General features: G+C 41.7%; 1 protein-coding gene across 1 annotated transcript in view; it reads left to right on the forward strand.

The window, feature by feature from the left end:
- Positions 1 to 23350, forward strand: part of met (MET proto-oncogene, receptor tyrosine kinase) — an 81069-nt gene extending 57719 nt beyond the window's left edge. Inside the window, 10 exon segments of the mRNA XM_051952650.1 lie at positions 1890 to 2039; positions 8795 to 8948; positions 9584 to 9718; positions 11119 to 11379; positions 14263 to 14343; positions 15952 to 16133; positions 16228 to 16337; positions 16923 to 17088; positions 17265 to 17401; positions 20514 to 23350. Coding sequence (XP_051808610.1) covers positions 1890 to 2039; positions 8795 to 8948; positions 9584 to 9718; positions 11119 to 11379; positions 14263 to 14343; positions 15952 to 16133; positions 16228 to 16337; positions 16923 to 17088; positions 17265 to 17401; positions 20514 to 20799 — 1662 coding nt within the window. The 3' untranslated portion in view covers positions 20800 to 23350.
- The last annotated feature ends 1768 nt before the right edge of the window (positions 23351 to 25118 follow it).

A 25118-nucleotide genomic window follows, 5' to 3' on the forward strand; every position in this document is an offset into this window, starting at 1 on the left:
GCAGCTGAGTGTGTTTCCAGTCAGGTCTCAGAGGGGGTGTTTGTTGTCATCCCATTAGGGGTCAACCAACTACAATAAGTCTTGCTTACTCATATCAGCTGCAATAAAAAGTTCAATTTATATCCACTGCTTACAATCGCTGTGAATCATCATGACCTCTGCCAAGAAGAAACATGTACCTCCGTTACTTCAGTGATGTACCACCATTTCTGCCCTCTTTTCTTTAGATTCAAAGCCTTCTGCTATCACGCTCCAGTATGTCTTAAACAAGCCATGAATTTGCTTCTAAAATCTGACTCCTGTCTATACAAATAGTTTTAAAGCTGCACAAGGAAGCTCTGGAGAATGTGGATATTAAAGACTTCAGTGTTGTAGTCGAAATTCTATAAATTGCAATGAGTACATTCTTGTGGTCTGTAATCACTTTTATGCTGTAGTTCAGAGCCACAATTAAGTGTACTTGGGGCTCCTCCTAGCCAGCTGATGAACTTTGTCTTAAACTTGACAACAGATTTTAATGGCTCAAAGAAGTATAATCTTAGATATGCAAAAGTTTTTAAAAATTATATAGAATTTAATGAGTTAATGCACTTCATGGGAAATGGAAACTTTTCTGAATAAATTCTGACAAACATTTAAGTCACGTGACTGATCAGCTGTTTCGTTGCTTTCTTTGTCATTGCCTGTGAACAGCATAAAACATAGACAACACCAGCTGACATGAAACAGTCAACAGTTTGGCTAAATAAAAAACATTCCTGAAGACTGTTACAACCCTGGCTCGTGTAGTGGGTGAGGGAAGTAACATAAGAGCCAGTTGTTTATGGCTTTAAAGATATTTATTATAAAGAAATAAAAAAGAGGTACAAAATAAAAGGAAAACGGAGGACACTAGTGCGACGTGAAAATAATCATAAACAGGAACAAAAAGAGACTCTAAACTAGAGCTATAAATTTAACACAAAAGATCCAAAACGTACCCAAATAACCTAAGCGCAAACACAGCGTGTGTAACAAACGAGAACGGAAAAGACTAGTGCCTCCACAATCACAGAACGAACGGTTGTCTAACAAAGTTTCTACGATGAGGCACATGGGCAAGACTGGAGTACAGTGACAAGCCGTCATCTCTCAGGTCCAGTGGCTTCTTATGCTGGGCCGTGGCTGCACCGGATTGGCTGACGAGGGCCCAGCAGCTAATTCCAATTAGTCGGCAGGTGACACGGATTGGCAGCAGCCTGAGAGGAGTGACAGGCACACACCACACGCACACACGAGCACTCACGCACACATATACACAAAGCACAGAGGAGGAGCGCACACACAAAGCACAGGGGAGGAGCCAGAATACGGCTGCGGCCGTAACAAAGACTTACCTCTGTTTTGCTCTCATAGATGGACAAAGACGCAAAACTGGTTCTGATTCCAGCTTCTTCTACTCATTGCATATTGTCGTGCATCATGTCGTCTATACCACCACTTTCTGATGGATGAACATTGTAACTTAGTTCATTCACTCCAGAGCAGATAATGGAAGCAAGCATAATTTGCCCTTTCTCTGTTTTTTGGGGGGAAACATTGTAGTTCACTCCAAATTCACTATTCCACAATTATGTGAAAGCATGGCTGCTGTTGGTGATTAATGCTGAATTTGCACGTGTCTCTTGACCTCTCAGACCTTTGAAAGGAAACATTTTGTCTCTTTACGGAGCAACATCCTTTGACTTTAGTAATCAGTCTTCAAGTTAGCACGAACCCTTTTGCATAGCAGGTTTCTCTTTCTCCTCTTCTGTCTCTGAGTTTTCTTCCCTTTATTTGCCTTTTCCTGCTTCCTTCTTGTTCCCTTCTCATTCTACCCATCTCACCCTCTCTCTTGTCTCTGCCTGCAGGGTGATCGTATGGACAGGGAGGCGATGAAATGTCAAGTCCTGACAGTTTCCAACCACAGCTGTGAGAGTCTGACTTTGGTAGGGAACACTCTGGAGTGCACTGTTCCCACTGAGCTGCAGGCCGCCACCGCCAAGGAGCTGCAGGTGGAGGTGAGACACCAAGATGGATGCAATGGTTTTTTTTTTTTGTCTTTTTAAAGCAATTTTTTGGCCTTCATACATTGTGAAGCCTATTGCCTACACCTGCATACGCTGTGTACACACTCACACCTACACACCTCCTCCCCATCACGTGTGCAACAGTCAGTCAACAAAGACATTTTAATTAAGACAGACTTTTGTTTATAGAAACACTCAGTTCACCACAAACACACATCCACACCTCAACGACAGACACCCACACAACCTGCTCTCTCCACTTCAATAGGAGTCTTGTTCCAGCCTCTGCCTGCATGTTGACAGCAGAAAGAGGCTTTGGTGTGTGTTGGACATGGTGTTTGGATAGCAGTGCAGGATGTGTATGTGTGGCAGAGTGTCCTTAACGGTTTACTGATACCAGTGTTTTCATTTTTATGTTAGCCAATTAGCTCATTATGCTTGTGAGGTGTGGAGCACAACCAGATGAAAACCGTTTTCTTTTCCATGAGTAAAAAGTAATGTAAAGACTTGTTAATTAGGCTTTTAGAATAAATGTCCGTGAAAAATAAAGTACCTACGTCCAACCATCCTTTCTCAGCACACTACTTAATCCACATTAGGGTCGTGGAGGGCTGGAGTCAATCCCAGCTGACTTAGGGTGAAGGCAGGGGACACCCTGGACAGGACACCAGTCTATCACAGAGACAAACAATCACACTCACATTCACACCTACAGACAATTTCAAGTTACCAAGTAACCTGGGCATGTTTTTAGCCTGTGGGAGGAAGCCAGAGTACCCAGCGAAAACCTACACATGCACAGGGAGAACATGCAAACTCCATGCAGAAAGATCCCGGGAAAATTGTCAGCAAATTGTTGGAGGATACATTCAGCATGGTGAAATGTATCATTCTAGAACTGATGACTTGAGTAGCATGAAAACACTTGAAGCTGAAAAGAATGTAAAATAAGTCTAATCAAATACTATAAAATAATGCCTAAATAATCAAAGACTATCTATCAGAATGTCCTTTATTTTGCCTGGAGATGCACATTGATTCTGGCCTTTTCCCAAGTTTTGTAAAATAAATAATCAAAGAAATTTAATGTTCGTTGTTTTCTTTGTATGATTTATGGCATCTTAGCTTTGTCATACTGCACAGAAGACATTTTTCAGTTCTCTCTCCTTGTAGCTGTGGTTGTGCTGTTTCCGTAGAGGGGCAGGACTTTATATTTCAGTGAAAAATGCACAGGAGCAAAAATATTACTTGGGGTTCAGAAGGTTAAAAAGCTTGATGTAATGTATCTTTAAATATGTTCCTTTTGAAGCCTCCTGAAATGAGTGAAAAGAATCATTTGGCACAGTGTTAATTTCCAGATCTGCCTCACTCTGTCTCAAATAATTTCTCGAAAATTTTTGTGTGGAGTATTGGTAGAATTACCAGGAATGCTCGACAGGAGAACAAATGACATGCTGAGATGATTTTTGCAGGGATGGTAATACAGTTACCATTTACCTACGGTAACCCAAGAATGTGAGCCAAGAATGATCATGGAACAGATATTATGTATCAAACATCTGCTGCATCTGCAAGTGGATGTGAGACAGCAGAAATCCTTAAAGCCACTTAGAATGCACTTATATGAAAATTCCCCTCTGTTTGTATTATCAGGCTCAGAGAAGGAATTTCAGCAATAAAAGGTATCATATCATATCACAGCACCTGCTTCTGAAGGAGGAAGAGGTCTGTTCACCAAATAGCAATAACATAGCACACACTGATGAAAGATGGACAAAGTATGTGCGGTAACTTTCTCAGAAGTCATGATTGTTTCAGTGTATTTCATTGGACTGGACTTTATTACAAATTCAAAACATATACTTCAAGCTGAATCCATTTTATCTTACGTTTTTTGATGATTAGGTTAAAGATTGACAAATACAAGAACTGAAACCGCGGGCAAACTTTCCTGTATTGTCCTTCAGGAGGCAGCAACAGGAGCATTCTGCCATTGGCCATATTGAGCTCTTCATTATGTGTGGTGGGAAATTCATGGAAAACACCACATTCCTTCGGCGTTCCAGATCATTCACAGAAAACTTCAATAACTGTCCTGTCCTAATGCAGCCCTTTATAGAAACCAGCTCAGGCAGAATTTATTACACACCGTGTTGAGTGAATGGGCTCAGCAACCAGCTGTCTTGTCACTTGAATTTAAGTCAAGCAACTTCTAAATTGTGAGAAGGGGGTTATACAGTATGAGGGCCCCCCAAGCCACACACATATAAACACACTTTCACACACACAGTGTCTCTTCTAAGTGATAACAGAATAAAAGACAGCTTTTTGAAGGCAGACACCTGTGACTCACACTCATTCTGTTGGGAAAATGGCAGAAATTCAATTAAAAACTGAGGTATTTAATGATTGAAGAGTAACTTCACATTTGTTGAAAATCTACTGAACTCCTGTCGCCTGGCTGCAGAGATGTACAGATGTGCTTCAGTACAGAGCGACATCATTTTTGAGATTTCATCCGAATGTGTTGTAAATTTGAACCCAGTTTTCAAAATCAATATGACTTTATGCATACTGCTGTTACAAGAATATTAAGAGATGGCTGATTGAGATAAGCGATAGGTAGTCCTAATTCAGTGGGCCTGGGATCTTTCTGCATGGAGTTTGCATGTTCTCCCTGTGCATGCGTGGGTTCTCTCCGGGTACTCCGCCTTCCTCCCACAGTCCAAAAATATGCTGAAGTTAATTGATTATTCTAAATTGCCCGTAGGTGTGAATGTGAGTGTGATTGTTTGTCTGTATATGTGGCCCTGAGACAGACTGGCGACCTGTCCAGGTGGTCCCCTGCCTTCGCCCGAGTCAGCTAGGATAGGCTCCAACACCCCCCGCGACCCTAGTGAGGATAAAGCGGTGTATAGAGGATGGATGGATAGTCCTAATTCACCGGTCAGTGAATGTGAATCCATCTGTTCGCAACATTACTCAAAACCGGACTAACGGATTTAGATGAAATTTCCAGGGGAGGTCAGAAAAGACACAAGGGCCAAGTGATTACATTCTGGCAGTGATGCGGCTGATGGCGTGGATCCACCAATTTGTTAAGGATTTCCCATTGCAAGATAGCGGCCAGCACGGCGTCACTGTAACTATGACAACAACTGAATGCTACCAGCTGCCTGCTGACACTCACATGATTGCGATCCCACTGCAACTTATCCATCAGAAATGATACAAGGAACAACTGATAAAATTGTAGGGGTGTTTCCGAGTCCCATCAATTCCCGTTGCCCGTGACATATTTTAGTCACGTGATTCGATATCCCGATATCCGTACATAACGGACACACGCATTGCACACGCCTGTGCTCAGCACAAGGTCATTTTTTATTAAAGTTTTTATCCACTGGAAATGATACAGTGACTGAGCAGCCTTGGCAGAGTACTGCGCTCTCTGAGTGCCTATCTTGTTAAAAGAGCAACAGTCAGACCTGATACAATGAAAAGTTTTGGTAACAGCAAAAACTTGAAAGACATTTCAGTTATGTAATTTCGGTATGCCATCATTTATTCGCTAAACCCATTTCCATTTCACTTAGTTCCATTTACCTTTAATTTATTCACCAGTTTTTCTGTCTCTCCAAGCACAAAAACTTTCTTGCGATATTTTAAGATTTTTATGCGAAATTGAAAATATGCATCAAAAGCATAATTTTAAATTCTGACAGTGAGCTCCAACTCAGATACTTTGAATTTATTCACTAAATACATATAAATGATAAAACAAAATATCACAGTTTTAGTTTTGAAAAGAACAGAGTACTACCTTTTTGTCTCTTTGTTATTCTGTCCATTTTATTGTTTGGTCTATTTGTGACCAAAAATGTTCACAGAATTCCGGCAGTTTATGTTTGGGAGTTATATTAAATAGAACCGGTTAGAAGGCAAATTTCTAAGTAGGCCAAAGTGGGGCTGCTGGCCATTAACAAGATCAGTGTTCTCAATATCCTGATCTTACCATACTGTCCTATTATTTTGTTGAATTCTTGTTCGTTGTGATTTGATTTTAATAGGATAAAAATTACATTTTTCTAATCAATCTACCATTAGAGAATTTTGAAAATTTCTAAAAGAAAATCAAAAACTGAATACTCTCATTGCCACAAGTAAGTTTTTTCAAGGACCTTTCTGTATTTGGCTGCATTTATCCTTTGCTCAGTTCTGACCAGCGTCCCAGAAGCTGCTACTGAGAAGCACCTTCATAGCATGATGCTGCCACCACCATGCTTTGCTATACAGATGGTAGTAGCAGGTGATGAGCAGCTCCTGGTGCTTCAAAGTACTTGGAGCTCTGCTGAAAGAGTCCCATTTTTGTCTGCTCACAACAGAGAATCATCTTCCTCGCACTCACAGAGTCCTTTAAATGCACTTTGACAAATTATAGCTCTTTTACTCAGAAATACTGCTCTCTAGTTGCACTAGAGCACTTCTGAATGTCTGTTATAGTGACTATCGGGTTCTTGGACTCCCTGACAAAGACCATACTTGCTTGATTACTCAGTTTGACTCTATAAAGAGTCCTGGTGGTTCAGACTTCTTTTATTTAACAGTTATTAAGGTTACTGTACTCCTCAGTGACCTTGAACCTTTGGGAACCTTGGGGACACTTGAACCTTTAGAATTGGTTTTACATTCAAGTTTGGACCCTTACCAAAATCTGTTTATTGTCGATATCTTCCTTGGACTTTATGGTTTTATTTTGTCTTGACATGCAGTGTGAATTGTGGGACCTTTCTAAACTATGTCCAATTCATTCAACTTGCCACAGGTGGACTCCATTCGAGACACGTCTTAAAAATGATTAAACCAAACATGATCTGTCATAAGAAAGAATCTGAATACGTTTGTAAACGCAGATTTCTTTCAAACCCATACCCTAAAATTAAACTCTCTTCTAGGAGTTAAATTTAGCCTTGTTGTTTGCAGTAAACATCCCTCCAAACTTTATAAAAGATGATAAGACCATCGTGAAACTCGCAAACATTTATGATGCAAACTAATATTAGATGCTGAGCTTCAGACGTCCTCATGTCACTCTTAGAGATAGTATCCAGTGGTTGCCTGCAGACCAAACACTATCAGGCTCGTCACTGTTGACTTGTGAACTGGCCTTCAGAGGAAAGCCTTTATCTCAGGGGAGGGTCAGCCAATATCCCTTTGCTACACAAGCCTACACACACACACTCATATGTCCCCTACCTCCAGACATGCCCAGACAGTCTCATTTGCACATACACACACACACACACACACACACACACACACATGCACACGCAGACATCATCCCATCTGTAGCAGCAGGCAGCAGTAGAAACCTCATTTCCACTAAACCTAATAATGGCAGAAGCAATATCACTGATGTAATCTGCCTCTAGACTGTGGCAACAGACTCTGTGTGTGTGTGTGTGTGTGTGTGTGTGTGTGTGTGTGTGTGTGTGTGTGTGTGTGTGTGTGTGTGTGTGTGTGTGTGTGTGTGTGTGTGTGTGTGTGTGCGCGTGCGGTTATTGCATACCATATGTCTGAATGCCAGCTTCATAGCTTTTACATGCTTGTATGTACGTCACAGATGCCATGAATGACATACTGTGCGTGTCATGTGTACCATGGTGGCCGTCATTTCTCAACCGTCTTCCTACGTACTCTACAGTAAGGTGATGTCTGTGAGTGATATAACAATGCTCTACAAGAAGTACAATTTTACAATTGGTAGGAAAACTTGAATGAAGTGGTCATATTTAACATTTGGAGTCAGATCTTTTAAAGTGAGTTACTGTCATTCACTTTTATGCGTTTTTTTCTTTCTTCGGTACTTTTGTTTTTATTGTAGTCTGCTTTCTTGAAATCTCAGACATTTCCCTGTTTAAAAAAGTACCAAATGAAAGAATTTTTAAGTCCTTTGGAATTTCAGTTCTACATTACTGTTTCGGTCCATTGTGATCCTAGGACTAAGTCCTACTCTGTTAGTATTTGAACAAGTTGAAAATGAGCTTTGGAGGAACATTGGAGTAACTTAAACTGATTATACTTTTTTTAGTTTTCCATAATGCATTTTGCTGCTGACCCCATCCACAACAGCTCATTGCTAAGCTACCTCACCTGACTGCTATCTACTGTTGGTAATACACTCACTATGCAAAGGTACTTCATACTACTACACTTCCAAGAAAGTGGACTATACCTTTAACATCATGGTCATGTTTTGTTAAACATTAAAGCAGAGTGAAGTGCAGAGCCAGCACAACTAAAAACACACCACTGTCTTAATGCTTTCTGACTATGACATGGCTGTGAATCAGGCTCCATTCGGCCATGGAGCTAAGGCTGCAAACCTATTTCAGGCCGACAACTTGGGTCATGTTATTTGACATGGCCAGACAGACTGTATTCAGATAAAGCATGTGCATATTCAACCCTTTCTTTACAATAAGGTGGTCTAATTTCAGCTGTCATGCATTCGATTGCTCTCAGAGCGGTAACACTGCTGCTCGCTCTTGTAGCATTTCATCAGACTGCCAACGCTTGCTTGCAAGTCATGACCTGCTGATGTCACTCTTGCAGCAAATGTCCAGTTTAATTTAGACATTGAAAGGAAAGTGCTCGAAGAATGTGCCTAAAAAATGTGTATGAAAGTTTCCTGTGGATGAATAGTATTTATTACGGTTTTTAACATTTCCTTTGGCCTTATCCAGTGGCGCCAGGCAGACTCCATCAGGCATCTGGGCAAAGTGACGCTGGCACAGGAGCAGGACTACACGGGCCTCATCGTGGGCTGCGTGTGCGTCAGCCTACTGTTGCTGCTGCTGGGAACGCTGCTGATGTGGAGGAGGAACAAACACATTGATGGTAAGAGCAGAGATGTCAGTTTGTCAAAGGGTCAAAGGTCAGATCACTCCTGCTGCTGCTGCCATACATTCAGAGATATCCTGAACTCAGCTTTAATCTTAGACAGTGGCCGACTGGCATTGATTTCGCAGTCCTTTGTAATGTTAGCTGCTCTGAAACATTATGCTAACCACACTCTCCAGTCAGCTCAAGTCCAGGTAGTTAATGAAACGTTTTGGCAGGACAATTTGCAAATGGAGTGAATGTGTGAATGTTGGTGTGCGAGCTGTCACATGTGTATATGTGTGTTTTTATTTTTGCATACTTGCAAATGAAGTTCAGTATTTCTTTTCTAACCTGTGTGCATGTGTGTCTGCTGGGATTTGCCAGGTGGATTTACAGTAAGTGTATATGTGGGGCGCACTGGTGGAAACGCTTTGCCTCTCTCAGTAATTCATCTCTCCCTCTCTCCTGTCTCTTCCTCTCTTGCTCCTTCCATCTATCACTTCTCTCTCCCTTCACTTGTTTTCTCTCCTCCTGGCTCTCCTTTCCTTCCTCTCAATTTTTCCATTTCTTTTCTTTTGTCCCAATCCCTCCCCATTCATCCCTCCCTCCCCTCTCTGTCCTTCTCTTACCCTATTCCACCTTTTCTCTAGATCTGTCTGAGGTGTGGTATGATGGCCGGGGTCACATCCAGCATCTGGACAGGCTGGCTAATGCGAGGAGCGTCAGCCCCACAAACGAAATGGTCTCCCACGAGTCAGTCGACTATAGAACAACCCTGCTGGAGGGTACGTCAACCAGATAAGCCCCTCCTCACCCCTACCTGTCATCCTCCTACTCCACTCCCTCCCATCTACCTGTTTCCCTCCCTGTGGGGCTGAACGCTGTGCTGGCGGTGCATGCCTTACTGTACATGTTCTTAACTAACACCTGCAGCCTTGATAAAATGTGTGCTTATGAAAAAGATTTTTCAAATTTTGTGTTTCGAAATGACTTATTCAAATCATCCACTCACCCAGTGGATGCACTTAGAACCCCAGTGTTGCACCTCTTCATAACTCTGTCCAGCAGTGAATTAACCATTTAAAAACAATGAATGAACATTCTGTCTCACTTCCTATATAAAATGAACATCCTCATAACTTGGCATGTTGCCTGGTAAGTCAGCATGTTTCAAAATAATCCAATAATCTTGGGATTTTTAAGGATTTATGGCAGATTCATCCAAACAGTCCTGCTGCTGCTGGGAAACAAAGTTCACGTGAGCAGAATATGTTGGTCATGAAACCGAAACAATTCAGTAAAGTAGGCTGAAAAACTACCTAGAAATAAATGAAATTTCTGACTTGATTTGTCAACACAAGTGACAACCATCAATAAGATTTTAGCTTTTACAGCAGTTACAAATGCATTTTCACAATGACTTGAATAATTATTACAAATATACCAATATTATGAGTTGACATTGATATATGTTCAATAATAGAAGATTACTAGCAAGATACAAAGTAATATTAAGGTAAAGTAACAGGTGTTTGGCTTTTTTGTAACAGTGATTTTTCATCTTTTTGTGTCATTTCACATAATTTTGATCTGTTTCACACAAGGCTGACACAAATCATGGATGATTTTGTCGGAGCCCCTCATCACGTAAGCTGACCATCAGTCAAGGCTTCAATAACTTTGATGTGACCTGTAGAATCGTGTGTGGTTTTGGTTCCCTCAGCTTGGAACCTGAGGGTTTGAGGCAGGCTCCTTGTATTATGATCCTGAGTTTGATGGGCAAAGCAATTTTCCTGCTCCAGAAAGGGGACTTGAAAGACTTAAAATCTGAGAAGGTAGACTTACTAACGAACTAATGCTTGCCCTAAGGGAGCGCTTGGTTGTATGATCAGTAGCTGAAAGTCCATATTTGAGCTTTCCATCTTTGTCCACTTTGGCTGTTTCTATGCTGGCATTTTTGATAAATCATTTTGCATTCAGTTTCTTTGCACTTATTTTCCTTCCACTAAAGGCATCGGCAAAGTAATCACAAATTTTGTTTTTCCAGCTCTGCCTGCCTCCGTAACAGTGTCAAGTTGCTTTCTGGCTTTGTAGTTGTCCCTCTCTGATCATGTAACACACCTTGACCTTTGGAGGCCCCACTGATACAGTCACTGACCTCTGACTGCCTTCATCTCTTCTGCAGATCAGGGCACTGACAGGCCCGAGACATGCCGGGGCGCTCCTCCCATCTACGGCGGCAACGGAGAGCTGCTGTCTCCCAGACTGGGGGCACTGGGAGGTGGGATGAGTCTGATGATGGAAGGTGAGCTGATGTCACCCCTGCTGATGGCCCCGGTCCACATCGACCCGTCCTGTCTCCACCCAGACCTGCTGACTGAGGTGCAGCATGTGGTGATCGCCAGGGAGCAGCTGCTGCTCCACCTCAACCAGGTCATCGGCAGAGGTCAGTCACACGCCCAATATCTTTTCAATATCTAATGACAGTTTAGTCAGTTTTTGCATTTCCAAGTTTTTATAGTGAGTGACGCATTGTTATTAGAACTTAGATTAAAATTTAACATTTCTGTAAAGCTATACAACAGCTAATATTGCCCACGAAGAGTTTAATTGTCTGCTTTATTAAAGCTAGAAGCTCAACATGCAGACACAGTTTCACCTTACATCATATGTAGGGATGTGCGCGACTAGTCGTTTAATCGTTTAACCGCCTACTCATTTATTAAACGTTTAGTATTTTACTAGTCGGTTAAACGCTGCATTAAGCATCATGCACCTTGTTCTTCGCGCCTCTGCATCGGCTTCTTTGTAAACAGGCTGAGCAGCCAGGGAGAGAATTGCTCCTATCCTCCTCCCCTCCCCTCACACGCACACGTAGCAGGAGGCGGTCGACCTCTGGATGACACGTTCATTTCTCCAAACCTACACCACCTGTCCGTTCACCCCCCCCCCCCCCCCCCCCCCCCCGGCACAGCCACGCTTCACTTCCCCCGGTCCCGACCGGGCGCTACCATGCAGCTCTACGCTCGTCCCGTCTGGGCTACCTGGTTGATCCTGCCGGTAGCAAATGCTTGTCTCAAAGATTAAGCCATGCAAGTCTAAGTACACACGGCCGGTACAGTGAAACTGCGAATGGCTCATTAAATCAGTTATGGTTCCTTTGATCGCTCTCTCAACGATACCCAACAGACTTATCAAAATGTGTGATCCACTTGTGAAAGTCTTCCTCATCTGTCAAGCAAATCCAGCCATCATCATCGTCATTTACGACGGGGCCGTGAACGCCACTTCAGCCTCCATCATTATTATCAGTGCATTTTCTCCCACGTCTGCTGCTATTTCCGCGGTTTTTTTTTCAACCCCCGCTATCCCCCTCATCATTAGCGGTGTTTTGACCACTCCAGCTACACCCACCACGTCCCCTCTTGCCACTCCGGACCCGTGAAGCAAAGCATCGGCTGCTTGTGAACTGTCATGGCGCACCGACCCGCTGCCGTTACGCACAGACGCAGCGGCACTTTCTGTCTCAGTGGACGACTGAACATCTTCATCAGAGGGTGAATATTCCTCTTCAGAATATGAGTAAGCCATTACTTCACAAAGTACTTTGTCAGCGTTGACCAGACCTCTCGGTATGGTGAGTTTTCTCACTCTAAAATGTGCCGTCTTGCGCTCTGATACGCTCCGACGGCGAGTCTGGTCTCCTCGGTTTTCAAACTCTGTAAACTCCAAAACTTTGAATGAAAACACGCCCACAACTGATGCTCAGATTGAAGTTCCAGATGTCCCCCATCTCCTGGTGTACAGTACATGAGGCACATGAGGCAGTATATTTGAAGCTATGGCTTGTTATGTTCAGCAATGTTGCTTGTCGCAATATTGCGCCTTTGGCGCTTAAAGGGTTAAATTGCAAGTTTAGTCGGTTCGGAAATTAGTCGAAATTCCCATCCCTAATCATATGTGTGTATGTAGGCAGCTCAGACCCAGAAATCGAATTCAATATCAAGAGGAGAGAGAACCCCAAACCCCCTCCATGTCACAGAAAACAGCCAATTGCCCCCTCAGCTGAATTGTCCCCCTAAAGAAAAGAGCCTGGATTTGGAGGTTGGAGTTTTTCAAAGTGGCGTAGGATGATTTGTTCACAGCTGGTATTCCCAGGCTCCATTGTTGGGAGGAGTAATCCAACACCTTCAGCCATCTGCAGGGACGTGATAGGAGAACGCCGCGCTCATTTAATTCCTTCACCCTTCCCAGTCTGGGGCAAGCCCCCATGTCTTAAAGAGGAGATATAATTCAATAAAAGGCACAATAACTCAGGGGTTTGGCACTGGTTGTTAGCTTGCGTGGGGTATTAATGAATAAAGCTTCATACTGGGTTACTTGGAGGAGGCAGATTTAGTGTGATGGTGGTGGTAACTTAAGAAAATGAGAATTCGCTGTTTAAGGTGTGAAGAATCAAACCAGAAGGTTGTTTTCTGTGGACAAATAAGATCACTTTCTGCTCCAGACTTTGCCTTTAATGTGTGAGCAGTGGACAGACAGAAATGTTTTAATCTGATTTCTGAAACTGCTATGATCATAGAGCCAGCTGGCAGGATATGTGTCCTTATTCATAGGGGTTTTTTAGAGAATGAAGTTTCAAGATATAAATGAAGGAAACTGATTGCACAAAATCCAAAAATAGTCCACAGTGTTTTAGTGCAAGCAAAGTGGGTAATTTAAACAGGGCCATACACTTGTGTCCATTTAAGGGTACTATTTAGAGAGTGCTTGGGTTTACTGACTGGATCTATGAGTATATCAAGCAACAAGCCATGTAGTAGAAGATATGATCAGAATCAGGTTTAAGTTTATTGGCCCAGTATGTTCACACACAGACACACAGTTGGAGTCTATTTGCCAGTAAAACTCAGAGTACTGCTATGCAGGTTTTATCTGCAATCTCTTGTTATGTTTTTTTTTTTAGTCAAGGTTAGAGTCAGAACCATCACATTGTATGTCATCTCCGGCCTTAAGGGTTCTCATGAGCAAGTACTGCTTCACTACTTCTAATAATGTAAGTGTTCTCTAGCCAGGTGTGTGATTAAATCACTGGTTTATTGAACACACAGGCTATAGAGTGGCTGCCTTCACATTCATTCTCATTGTCACTGGGACTGAAAGAGTTGTATTCCATGTATTACTGTCACTTGTGTTGGGTAAAGAAGTGTTTTTGTGCAGGGTAAAGAGGTGTTATTTGGAGGTCCTTTACAGGTTTGAACATGAGCTTTTGAACTCCCTGATTCTGACTGATTGTGACTAATGCTGTACATCGTGTTGTAACCTGCAGGCCACTTCGGCTGTGTTTTCCATGGAACACTGCTTGAGCCAGACGGGCAGAAGCAGCACTGTGCCGTCAAGTCCCTGAACCGTAAGTACAAAGCTCTTTCTATTCAGTCATTCAGCCCTAACCCTCAGAAGTAGCACCTTCAACCTTCAGCAGTTTCATTGGAGAAGTTTGGGGGTGAAGTGGCTGACTGAAGGGATTTTGAGATATGAAATTAAAGATCAGAAAGAATTTATTGCATTTTGTTGTGAAATTTTGAAAGTGTGAGAATGGCCTTCTCAAAAAAGACAGAATGCTTGTACTCACTGCTGGCAAAGTATACAATGAAAAAATATACAATGTGTGTCAAGACAATGAGTGTGTTACAAGAGAATTTGTATCCCAGTTTAGTGATTAAAACATGACATTTCTTTTAGTGTGATCCTGCAGTTTTTATATAGGTGAGTGAGAATGATTCTAGTGACTATGCAAAGTGATCATGACCAGCTCATATAATTGTGATCCAGCCATTATGTAATAATTGTGACTGGTCTAGACTTCCTGTGGCAACGTCTTTCTTTGTAGGAAGTGAGGAGAATGCATGACCAAACCACAGCATTGGTTATTCAAGTCCCCACCTCTTCTCTACTGACCATGCACAAACCCTCTACACTCTCTCTTCTTGTCCAAACATATTCACATTCAGCCATACTTATTCAATCCTACATCTGCTTATATTAAACTGCATATTTATTGTATGATATCACTACGCTCCAATAGCATTATGGACCTCATCTCATCAGAGCCCTGAATCCTTTTCAGGGATGAGACGATGGTGATGAATGAGCGTCCAATGGTGAGGACAGCATTAGGGTCCCAGCTAATCATGTAACCTGTCAGTTGAAGCCAGGAGATTGATGCTGCAACGATATGGAGGAAGGACCCATGCAGTCACAGGGAGCCACCCTCCACCATAGGATGGGATGAGCTTGGACTGCTGGAGTCCATTCCACAGGGATTTAAACCTTTTTTAATCATTTTAGTGAACTTGCAGAGCACAGGATCATCATTTTGGGCTTGGAGTTGATGCTTTCAACTTAATCTAGCTTTATGACAAGTAGCTGAGGGAAAATGACCAATGACACCTTTTGAATCTCAAGAATCATTATGTATAGAATCTATCCTCCCCCTGCAGTAATGTCATTCTCTTCCACAACTTTCAAGCCAAGGCTCTGAAATCAAATGTCATCTCTTTTGATCTTTAGAGTCTAACCTCAGTTGAAGGCTGATTGTCTGCCTAAAGAGCTTCCATCTCTAATGAGATTACAGCACAGTCAGTGGGACTAAAGTGCGAGACACCAGAAGCAGGGAGGCAATTGGCAAATGGGAATTTGGTAAGGGTCAGGTCTGGGTTAGGTTATTCACAGAGGGTGGCATTCATCATCATCCTTATTCCCCAAAGGTATCGAAGGAATGACCTTCCGACTGATGTCAGGACACACGGCTGCTCCTTTCTCTAGTGTGTTGTATGAGCGCTTGTCATTCCTTCCATTTTCACAGGTCACAATTGTTGATTCAGAAAAATGTAAAATTTGAAGAAAAAAATTTTTTTTTTGGATCTACAAAAGTTTTTTTTTTTTTTTTAAAAAGGTTTTTTTCAGCTACATTAAAGGGAAAAATTTAGACTTGACTATTGATCCCTTTCTTGAAAAGGTATCACAGACTTGGAAGAAGTGTCTCAGTTCCTAAAGGAGGGGATCATCATGAAGGACTTTAGCCATCCCAACGTTCTCTCTCTGCTGGGTATCTGCCTTCCACCAGAGGGCTCGCCTCTGATGGTTCTGCCCTACATGAAGCATGGCGACCTACGCAACTTCATCCGTGATGAGGGACATGTAAGAGACCACAGAAATGAAACCAGATTGTTATATTGAAACATGTGTTCTATTGAAATATGTGCTAAAGAGTGATTGTGACTGCTTCTTCCAGAACCCGACAGTGAAGGACCTGATGGGTTTTGGGCTGCAGGTTGCCAGAGGGATGGAGTATCTGGCCAGCAAGAAGTTTGTCCACAGAGACCTGGCTGCCAGGAACTGCATGTGAGCTCCCATTTATTCATTCAACATCAACCGCATGTTTTATATGCAGACAGGTGACAACCATTTGGATGCATGGTTTGGGTCTACTTGTCCTCTAAGAGCCACAAGTCACTGTGAATAAAAACAAAGTTGGTCTAAGTGATCATCTTTATTGTATTAATTAACATTTCTATCCAGTTGGGAGTCTTCCAGGATGACATTGTTTCTATCCATCGGGAATGAAGAGTCACTAAATGTTTTGATGAAAAGGTTGTTAATCATATGTTATGGGCTTTAAAGTCACCAGATCTCAATGTAGTTAAACACCTATGAGAGGTTTGGACTGATGTGTTTACCACCATCATCAAAACAACAAATGAGTGAATATATTTTTGACCAATGAAGTAGACTTCCACAGACTTGGAGAATCAATGCCAAAGAGCACTGAAATTGTTCTGGAGCCACATAGTGACCCAACACCTTACAAAAGCACTTCATGTTGTTTTTTTCCCCTGAATTTTCCACCCACCTATGTAAAGAACAGAGGAGAAAAGTAGAAAACTGAAAAAAAATAAAGCAATATAAAGTAATCTTTTTCCCTGACAGGCTGGATGAGAGCTACACAGTGAAGGTGGCAGACTTTGGCCTGGCTAGAGACGTGTATGACAAAGAGTATTACAGCGTCCACAACAAGAGCGGAGTCAAGCTGCCTGTGAAATGGATGGCTCTGGAAAGTCTACAGACCCACAAGTTCACCACCAAGTCAGACGTGGTGAGAACTCAGGCACATCTGTGGTCCAATAAAAATGAAAGCTTGTTATATTATCTCACTTCTGTTGGCAGTTTTCACATTACAACAAGAAATGCGATGTAAAATAAATGTGCTCTCAGTTGTTAGTACAAGGTTAATATTTAAATGACGAGTTCATTGCATTGTTTTTCCCACAGTGGTCGTTTGGCGTGTTGCTATGGGAACTGATGACCCGTGGAGCCCCACCATATTCTGATGTGAACTCCTTTGACATCACAGTGTTCCTCCTGCAGGGGAGGAGGCTGCTGCAGCCAGAGTTCTGCCCTGATGCTCTGTGAGTGTTCACACACATAAATACAGTCTCACGTATATACAGTATACATACCTGTCCTTCACCTCAGTTAGCAAACCGTCACAGCTCAGTTAGTGTGAGTGATATACTGTAGAGCTGCACTTCAATATATCACGAGAGAGTTAGAGTCTGATACCACGAAAGATCATCAGGGGGAAAAAGTAGAAGAGCTGTATAAGCAATGGAAGCCATATATTAAAACCTCTCCAAGTTTAGGCCATCCATCATTCTCAGCAAGAACACATTTAAACTCCTCTGCAGTCAGGCGTCACATCTCATCACATCTGCAGGTCAAATAAAAGTCAATTTTCTAGCTTTACCACAAAACACAACTTTCAAATGAAAATTCAGTGTGAGTATCACGTTTCTCCTCTATTTGTCTCTTTTTGTTGCCAAGCACTTGTTGCTGCGGTAGTTAAGTGCTGCTAAAGATCACCTGTCAGTCAGAGCAGCGCTGCCAGTGCTGAGATTATCTTTTTATGCTCAAGTTTGTTTAGTTTTCCTTGGATCTGTTCACATCCTAATTTGCCAGAGGAAATCTGCTGAGCTGTTGCGGTAAAAACCAGACTGTCGGACTTTCCAGGTGAACTTACTAACAGCTCTGAACTGAAGCTCAATAACAGTCTGTAGCTCCAGTACTGCCATTGCCTGATGTAGCTAAGACAAGAGAAATTCCTACTTTGCGAAAGTGATAAATGATGGAAAGAAGCAAAACATACATTTATTTACATGAAAATGTGACATGAGTGTCAGGATGCACATCAGCTCACTTAACACTACTCTATCTGAATTGTCCTTATCCATTAAACTCTGACCCCCTGGTACTGTGAAGTAAATGCCAACAGTGATGTCACACAGTGCTGATAACATCATGAAGTGCACTCTGCCTGTGTGTGGAAATTAGAGGAGAGTGGGAGTCTTCAGGTGAGAGGGAGGCAGAGGCCCAAAATTCCCAAGCTGTAAATTAAACAGAGACGTCAGGGGGTGATGCACGTCTGCAAACATTCCCGCAATTCTTCACCCCTGAATGTTCACAGGGTGTTTTGGGTCTCAGCAGACATTGGCAGACACCTTGGACATGTAGTAATGGGGTCATTTTTCTTACATTTCTAACAATGATAGGGTTGCTCTGCCAAGACACAGAAAGAATAATAACAATGGTGTTATGAAAGATTCTCATGTCTGACAGGATGAATGATGGTGTTGCAAAATGATATAAATGAGGCCCACTATGATAGCTGCTGTGAAAGTCAAACTTATCTTGGAGACATGTCAATATAATCAGCTGTTGTAAGACGTTTTCCATTTCCTATACATAACGTGTGTTAGGGAGGAATACCAATGATAAGTCATGGACTTAACTAGTTGATGGAATTAATAGTAATCCCGATAATAGCTTTTCAGAATTAAACCCTTGGGATAAAGTTGAAAAAAGAAAAATAGACAGAGAAGAGTAGATGCAAAGCTGTTTCTTACTACAATAGGCTGAAAAAAGAAAGAACAAGAAAAGCACTCAGAGAGTGCAATACTCCACCAAGAGTATTCATTCAAAAATGCAGCATTTTTTGTAGAAATGCAGCTTTTTGTTTATTAGTTTTTTGTTGATCAGAAATCACGGCAACATAGAATGTGACCTTTAAATATAGATGTACCCACAAACAAAATGACCTTGGACCTTTAATCAGTTGTTCTTTGTGTCATTTCCAATGGATAAGTCCTGATAAGTCTGCAACAGTCGATTTGTAGTAGGATTGCAATCATGTGATCGTCAGCAGGCAGCTGACGTAGCGCTCACTTCTTGTTACATTTACGGTGACGCCGTGGCGCTATCTCGCAATGATACAGAAATGTTGAACAAATACATGGATCCAGACTATAAGCTGCATCACTGCCAAAATCTAATGAAGTGGTCCTTGTGTCATGTCCGTATGGTGTTTCTTCTGTGCTAGAATAGAGATCATGAGCAAAATCATCAGTCAACACCATGACAGAGTATTTCCCCCTTGAAATTTCTGTGTACTGATGATAGTCCCAAAAACAGAGATTCGGACATCCAGGATTTGATCAATAATATTTTTACCTTCATTAGTATAGAACTTTTAAAAGCAAGGGATTACAAAATGCTTTGTCAGTCAAAGCAGGATACCCAGAATGCAACATAACCACAAACAAGAAGACAATAGACACAAAAATGCAAAATGCAGTATGTCAGTATTAATAAACTCAAATAAAATAGTAAAAACTATAAGACCTGAATAAGAAATAGAAAGCTTAGAAGCAATAAATAGACGCAATCACATAGAAGCAAATGTAAAAGCATAGATTTAGGAAATGATTTAAACAAAGTCACTGATTTTGTGAGCCTTATATCCTCAGATAGGTTGTTGTAAAGCTGAGGGCCTCTGATGGCGAAAAGCAGGGTCACATTCAGATCTACATATTGACCTTGGAGCAGCCAGATGGGCCTTACCTGAGGCTGTGAGCTGCCTATTAAGGCATCAGGATTTCTGCTATGTAGCTTGAGGCCAAGTCTAGATCAGTAAAATCTAAAAATCAATTCTAAAAGAAGGAGCCAATGCAGAGAAGCCAGGGTTGGAGTAAATGTGTTGTCGAGTTGCTGCTTTCTGAAATACTGTGAAAATCCTCATTACCCAATCCGTCAGCATATCATTATTCTTCTTCAGAACTAGTTTCCAGCTCAACTATATATGGCTGAATTACTCCAATAATACAACTGCCTATTGAGTAGTTTTACGGTGTTTAAACAGACTCACAGGTGAGCCGGTGTGCTCCAGCTGCAGTGAAAAAGGAGAGCTACATGGAGAAAGAAGCATGAATGCTATAGATTGTAGAGGAAGCAGCCGTGCAGACTTACATCTACCTCATTTTGAGGCAGGAAAGGATTATTTTTCATTGAAACTCCTTTTTAAATATGTAGTTTTGATACACAGAGAAGTTTGAATCATCATTTAAACATCATTAAATAATCATTGTCGTCATGGTCATTAAAAAATTAAAGATAACAAAGACAGCAGCTATAGCCAGGCACTGAGGCCTCTGCTTATGTTCTGATTGCTCTCCTCTCTTCCTTCAGCTACACAGTGATGATCGAGTGCTGGCATCCAAAGCCGGAGCGGCGGCCCTCATTCTCTGACCTGGTGTCACGCATCTCCGCCATCTTTTCCAGCTTCAGTGGGGAGCACTACATCCTGCTCAACACCACCTACGTCAACATCGACAAAATGAGCCCTTACCCCTCCCTCCTCGCCTCCACCGCCTCTTCCTCCTCCTCGTCCTCCTCTTCCGAGCCCTCTGCCTCCACGTCCCTGCCGTCCCCCTCCACGCTCTTTTGTCATGTGGAGCGAGACTGCTGCACCTGAGGGAAGAAAAAGGAGAAGGTGATGAAAGGCAAGAGGGGAAAGACTCAGATAGAGAGAAAAAGCTAGGAAGAAAATGCAGGGTGATGAAGCTGTTTGAGATCTACTGTATGTACTTGCCAAACACTGGACACTGCATGCTGAGGAAAAAACACAGTCGGACTTAGCAGCTTGGACTGCTCTCTCAGTGTACATAGATTGTGGACCTTTGATCTTCTCGAGCATCGCCCAACGATGGGGGCCTCCATGAACTATAGGGCTGACCTCATCGACTTCCACCAACCTTTCTGACCTTTCATTGACTCTGAGGAGCATGAGGTCAGACTTCCTGCGTCCTCTACAAGCCAATTACAAGACCCAGGAACGCCTCCTGCAAGACTTCCAGCAGACGGCACTGCTGTCACAGAAGCACATCTCTCTGCACCCACACATGGAGAGGATAAATTTTCACTCTTCTCTGGGTGGCATGTGCTTCAGAAAGCGGATGTGACTCTGACTTTTATGCTGTCTGTAATGTGAAAGTGTGACAAATGGCCATGTAAAAAATTCACACCTCCACAAACCATAAACAAGACTCGATGTCACCCTGACAGACAATGCAGCCTGCGATGATAGATTTTGGTGCCTCAGGTGAGTAAACTGAGGCACGCTGGAGGTTGATGGCAGTAGGTAGGTGTAAAAGTGGGATGTATAAAAAAGCTGCTGCCTCTGTGCAGATCACTGGATGCTTTAGTTGTATAATTATCTTAAAATAATTAGCGTTTGATGTTAGCTTTTGATGTGCTTGGAAAAAATGACTCACATTTGTGGAATCCCCAGATGTTTCCGAGTGAAAAGAGTTAGAAGCGCCTTTTATTTTCTTTCTTTTTTTTAAAACTTTTCATCGTGTCAGAAAACACGACAATTCTCGCAGTTGAAAACTTTGAGGTTTTCTTGGAAAGAAAGATAACAAAGAAGAACCATGTCCAAAGAATTTTTTTGTTGCTTAGTTAATGAACTGTGCAGTTTGCTTTCTGTGTATATGTCAGATCTGCATCTGTTTTGTATGACTTGAGAACATGCTGGGCCTGGTGATGTGGGAGCTTACATTTGATTCATTTAACCCATACGCTTTCATATTTGTATGAATAAGTAACTTTTGACCCACCTTGTGTTGTACCATGAAGATTCCACTCAGAGTAAAACTTTGGCTTTAAAGGGCCCCGTTGTTCATCTGGTTTCAGACCAGGATTGTGTTACTAGGTGACAGTCAGTGACAGCTGTATATTACTGTATCTTTATGTCGACTTTGCAGTCATGATGAAGAAATGCGTTAAAGACCACATTGGTGTGTTTGGCAACTTTTGCTTCCTAACTACAAATCATTTATAACACACTAATGGGGATTTGTTTTGAAAAGACTTCAAATTTGAAGGTGATCATTAACTTTAATTCATTTCACCATAATTGAAATTTTCCTGAGTTGTGTGATCCACCATAATGAATCACATTTTTTTCTGTTAGATTATATGTTTTTGTTACATTTAATACATGTAATATACTACTTTGCACTGCCGAGATGTGCCTGTTGATCATTGTCAACCACTGAAAACAGAAGAGACAAATGTCTATGTGCAGAAGCACCCGAGGATTTACATTTGGTGGAATTAAGGCCACATTTGTTCATGAATTATATTTAAAAAAATCCTCATCAGGCCCAGTAATGTGCTCCTATATATGAATTTCATGTTTGTGATGATTAGAAAATGATAGGAAGTAGTACATTTACATGGTACATTTTCTGTATATGTGATGGATTACACAATTCAAGAAATTTTCAGGAGACTGATTTTCATATTGTATTGAAATGAATGGAAATTATTTACTACTTAAAAAATATAGAAAACACACAAGCTCACCAGTTTGATTAAAAAAGTGGTTTTGCTGTGACTTAAAGTAAACATAATTCAACACAAATTGGCTAAAACTTGCAAATCACTCAATGTGTGGTCAATGCCCCCGTTATCTTTGCTTTGTGTAGCAGATTATGTTGTTGTTTTTTTTATCTGAATGGCTGCTGATGTGATTGGGCCATTGATGGACAGGTATGAATGTTTGCTATGACAAGAAAATTGCTGTACTATATTTTTGTATTGATGATGAGCCTCTTCTTGAAATATGGTCCAATGGGAAGACCAGTGGTGAGTGAATCATGAGGCAAACACTGAACAAAACCACTAATCAGCCCTTTGTTTTCAAGACGAACCACTGCCATTTTGTAAATAGTGAGATGGGAGCGTAGGGATCTGCGTGGGTCTGTGTGGATGCTCATTCAGCTTCTGATCATTGTGGAAACAGTAAAGAATGTTGAGCCAACTGGAGCCACCTCACGATACTCAAAGACTGCTGTCACTTTGATTATGTGATTCTCCAACACTTTGTCTGTGCTTAACACTGCCCGTTCTGTGTGTGTACGTATGAGTTTGTTGTCTGTAAAAAAATCCTGAAGGTACATGTTGCTATGTAATGTCAAATGAACTTTATCAGTGTAATAAAGCTATACTACAAGAGTTAATCCCTAGTTTGTTTAGAGTTGTAACAGCCATGTTTGGGTTTTTTTTTTTCACAAAGCATCCCTTGAGGCAAACATAAAACACAACTGGAGACAACTATAATTACAATGAAGGTTAGTCCTGCATCATACTTTCCATATGGGCACTGTGCAGCTGCTGTTGAGTCTAAAATGCCTCAGTTTCACAATGAACAATAAGATATTGTTAGTTCAATAGCACGCTACAATAACGTGAGCGTCGCCTTTGGAAAACCTCTGAATTCATTGAAAAGTTTGAAAGTTTTTGAGACATGATCAGCAATTGAAAAAAGATAGATGATTATTTGTGTTCAAACTGGGTCAACACAATCCATGCTTGTGCAGCATTTTGAGTCGACAGCCCTGCCTGCCTTTTGTTTCTGCCTTTGTTCCCAGACATTCACTCTTTTTCTGTTCCCATTGCCTGGAGCTGACCTTCGGCCCCTCACCTCAAGCTCCCCTCTCTTCTTTTGACCCCTATAAGTACCATGGTCTAGACTTTCCCCCTCCATCTAAGTGAGCCGTGACCGTGGCTTTCAGACCGAGCTGTTCTTTCACAGTTGCTTAGCAATGCGGGAAGAGTTATAAAATTATATGTAGTGGCCCCGGACATTTTGCCATCAGCCATGATGTGATGAGTAGGTGATTTGAGGGAGGATGGCATTCCACATTTTAGCAAAATGCCCAAAATAATTCTCCCTTGTTAACTTGCCATCCCCCCGTGTGTGTTAGCTGGTGGTGTGGGAGCAGGGAGATAACTATCCTATTAAGGAATAACAAATCAGCTGCTGTCTGTGACCCTCCATATCATTGACTTTCAGTTTGGAGTTACCTCCTAAGATGGAGCGCAGATTGTTAAGGTCAGTCACATATAGGTTCATGTCATTGGAGGCAGCTTCAAAGGGCGAGACGTAATTGACCTTTATCTTCCACTGCAGTTTTATCCATTGCAGCAGACTTAAACCTGCAGTGTGGAAAATGTGCATTCTCCTTCTGGCAGTAAGAGTAAAAGCACAAACACTGTTGATGCAAGTTTATGACTTGTGCTTTTCAGACTAATACTTCCTCTAAACAATTAGATTTCTTTGAATCAGAAAATTTTCTTTTTTCAAGTTTTTCCAGCAGCCTACTTCACTTTCATCTACACCTGCTTATCTCTTCAGCTCTGGCAAACCAATCATTTCTGGCTAACTCACTGCTTTAGTGCACCAGCACAGTGTTACCTGCCACTGATATGCTTAATCAGCATCATGCAATCTCATTTAGTTAGGACTTGAATGTAATAATAGTTAATTCACACTACCAATCAAAAGTTTTAGAGCACCCTAATTTTTCCAGTTTTTTACTCTGAAATGAAAGCATAGAGCAAATAAATAAATGAAGTTTTAAAAAATCAGTTCAGAAACCAAAATGTATTTGAAACTTTTGACTCATCAAAGTAGCCACCTTTGCCAGATACAGCTGAACACACTTGCGACATTCTTTCCACAGTGGAAATCAAATATTCTTCAGAAAGTTCTTCCCAACTCTGCTGCAGAAGTTCCCATAAATGTGTGGCACTTGTAGGTTGCTTTGCTTTCACTTTTATGTCTAGTTCATCCCAAACCACCTCCCTTGAGTTTAAATCTGCAGACTGTGCTGCCACTCCATGATTTCAAATTTACAATCTTGTTCTTTTTTCCTAAGGTACAGCCATGGCCATAAGTTTGGACACAAGTACCATGACGCTTGTGAATCTTAGAAAATACCACAA

This window comes from Acanthochromis polyacanthus, chromosome 8, assembly GCF_021347895.1.
Source record: "Acanthochromis polyacanthus isolate Apoly-LR-REF ecotype Palm Island chromosome 8, KAUST_Apoly_ChrSc, whole genome shotgun sequence".
NCBI lineage: Eukaryota > Metazoa > Chordata > Actinopteri > Pomacentridae > Acanthochromis > Acanthochromis polyacanthus.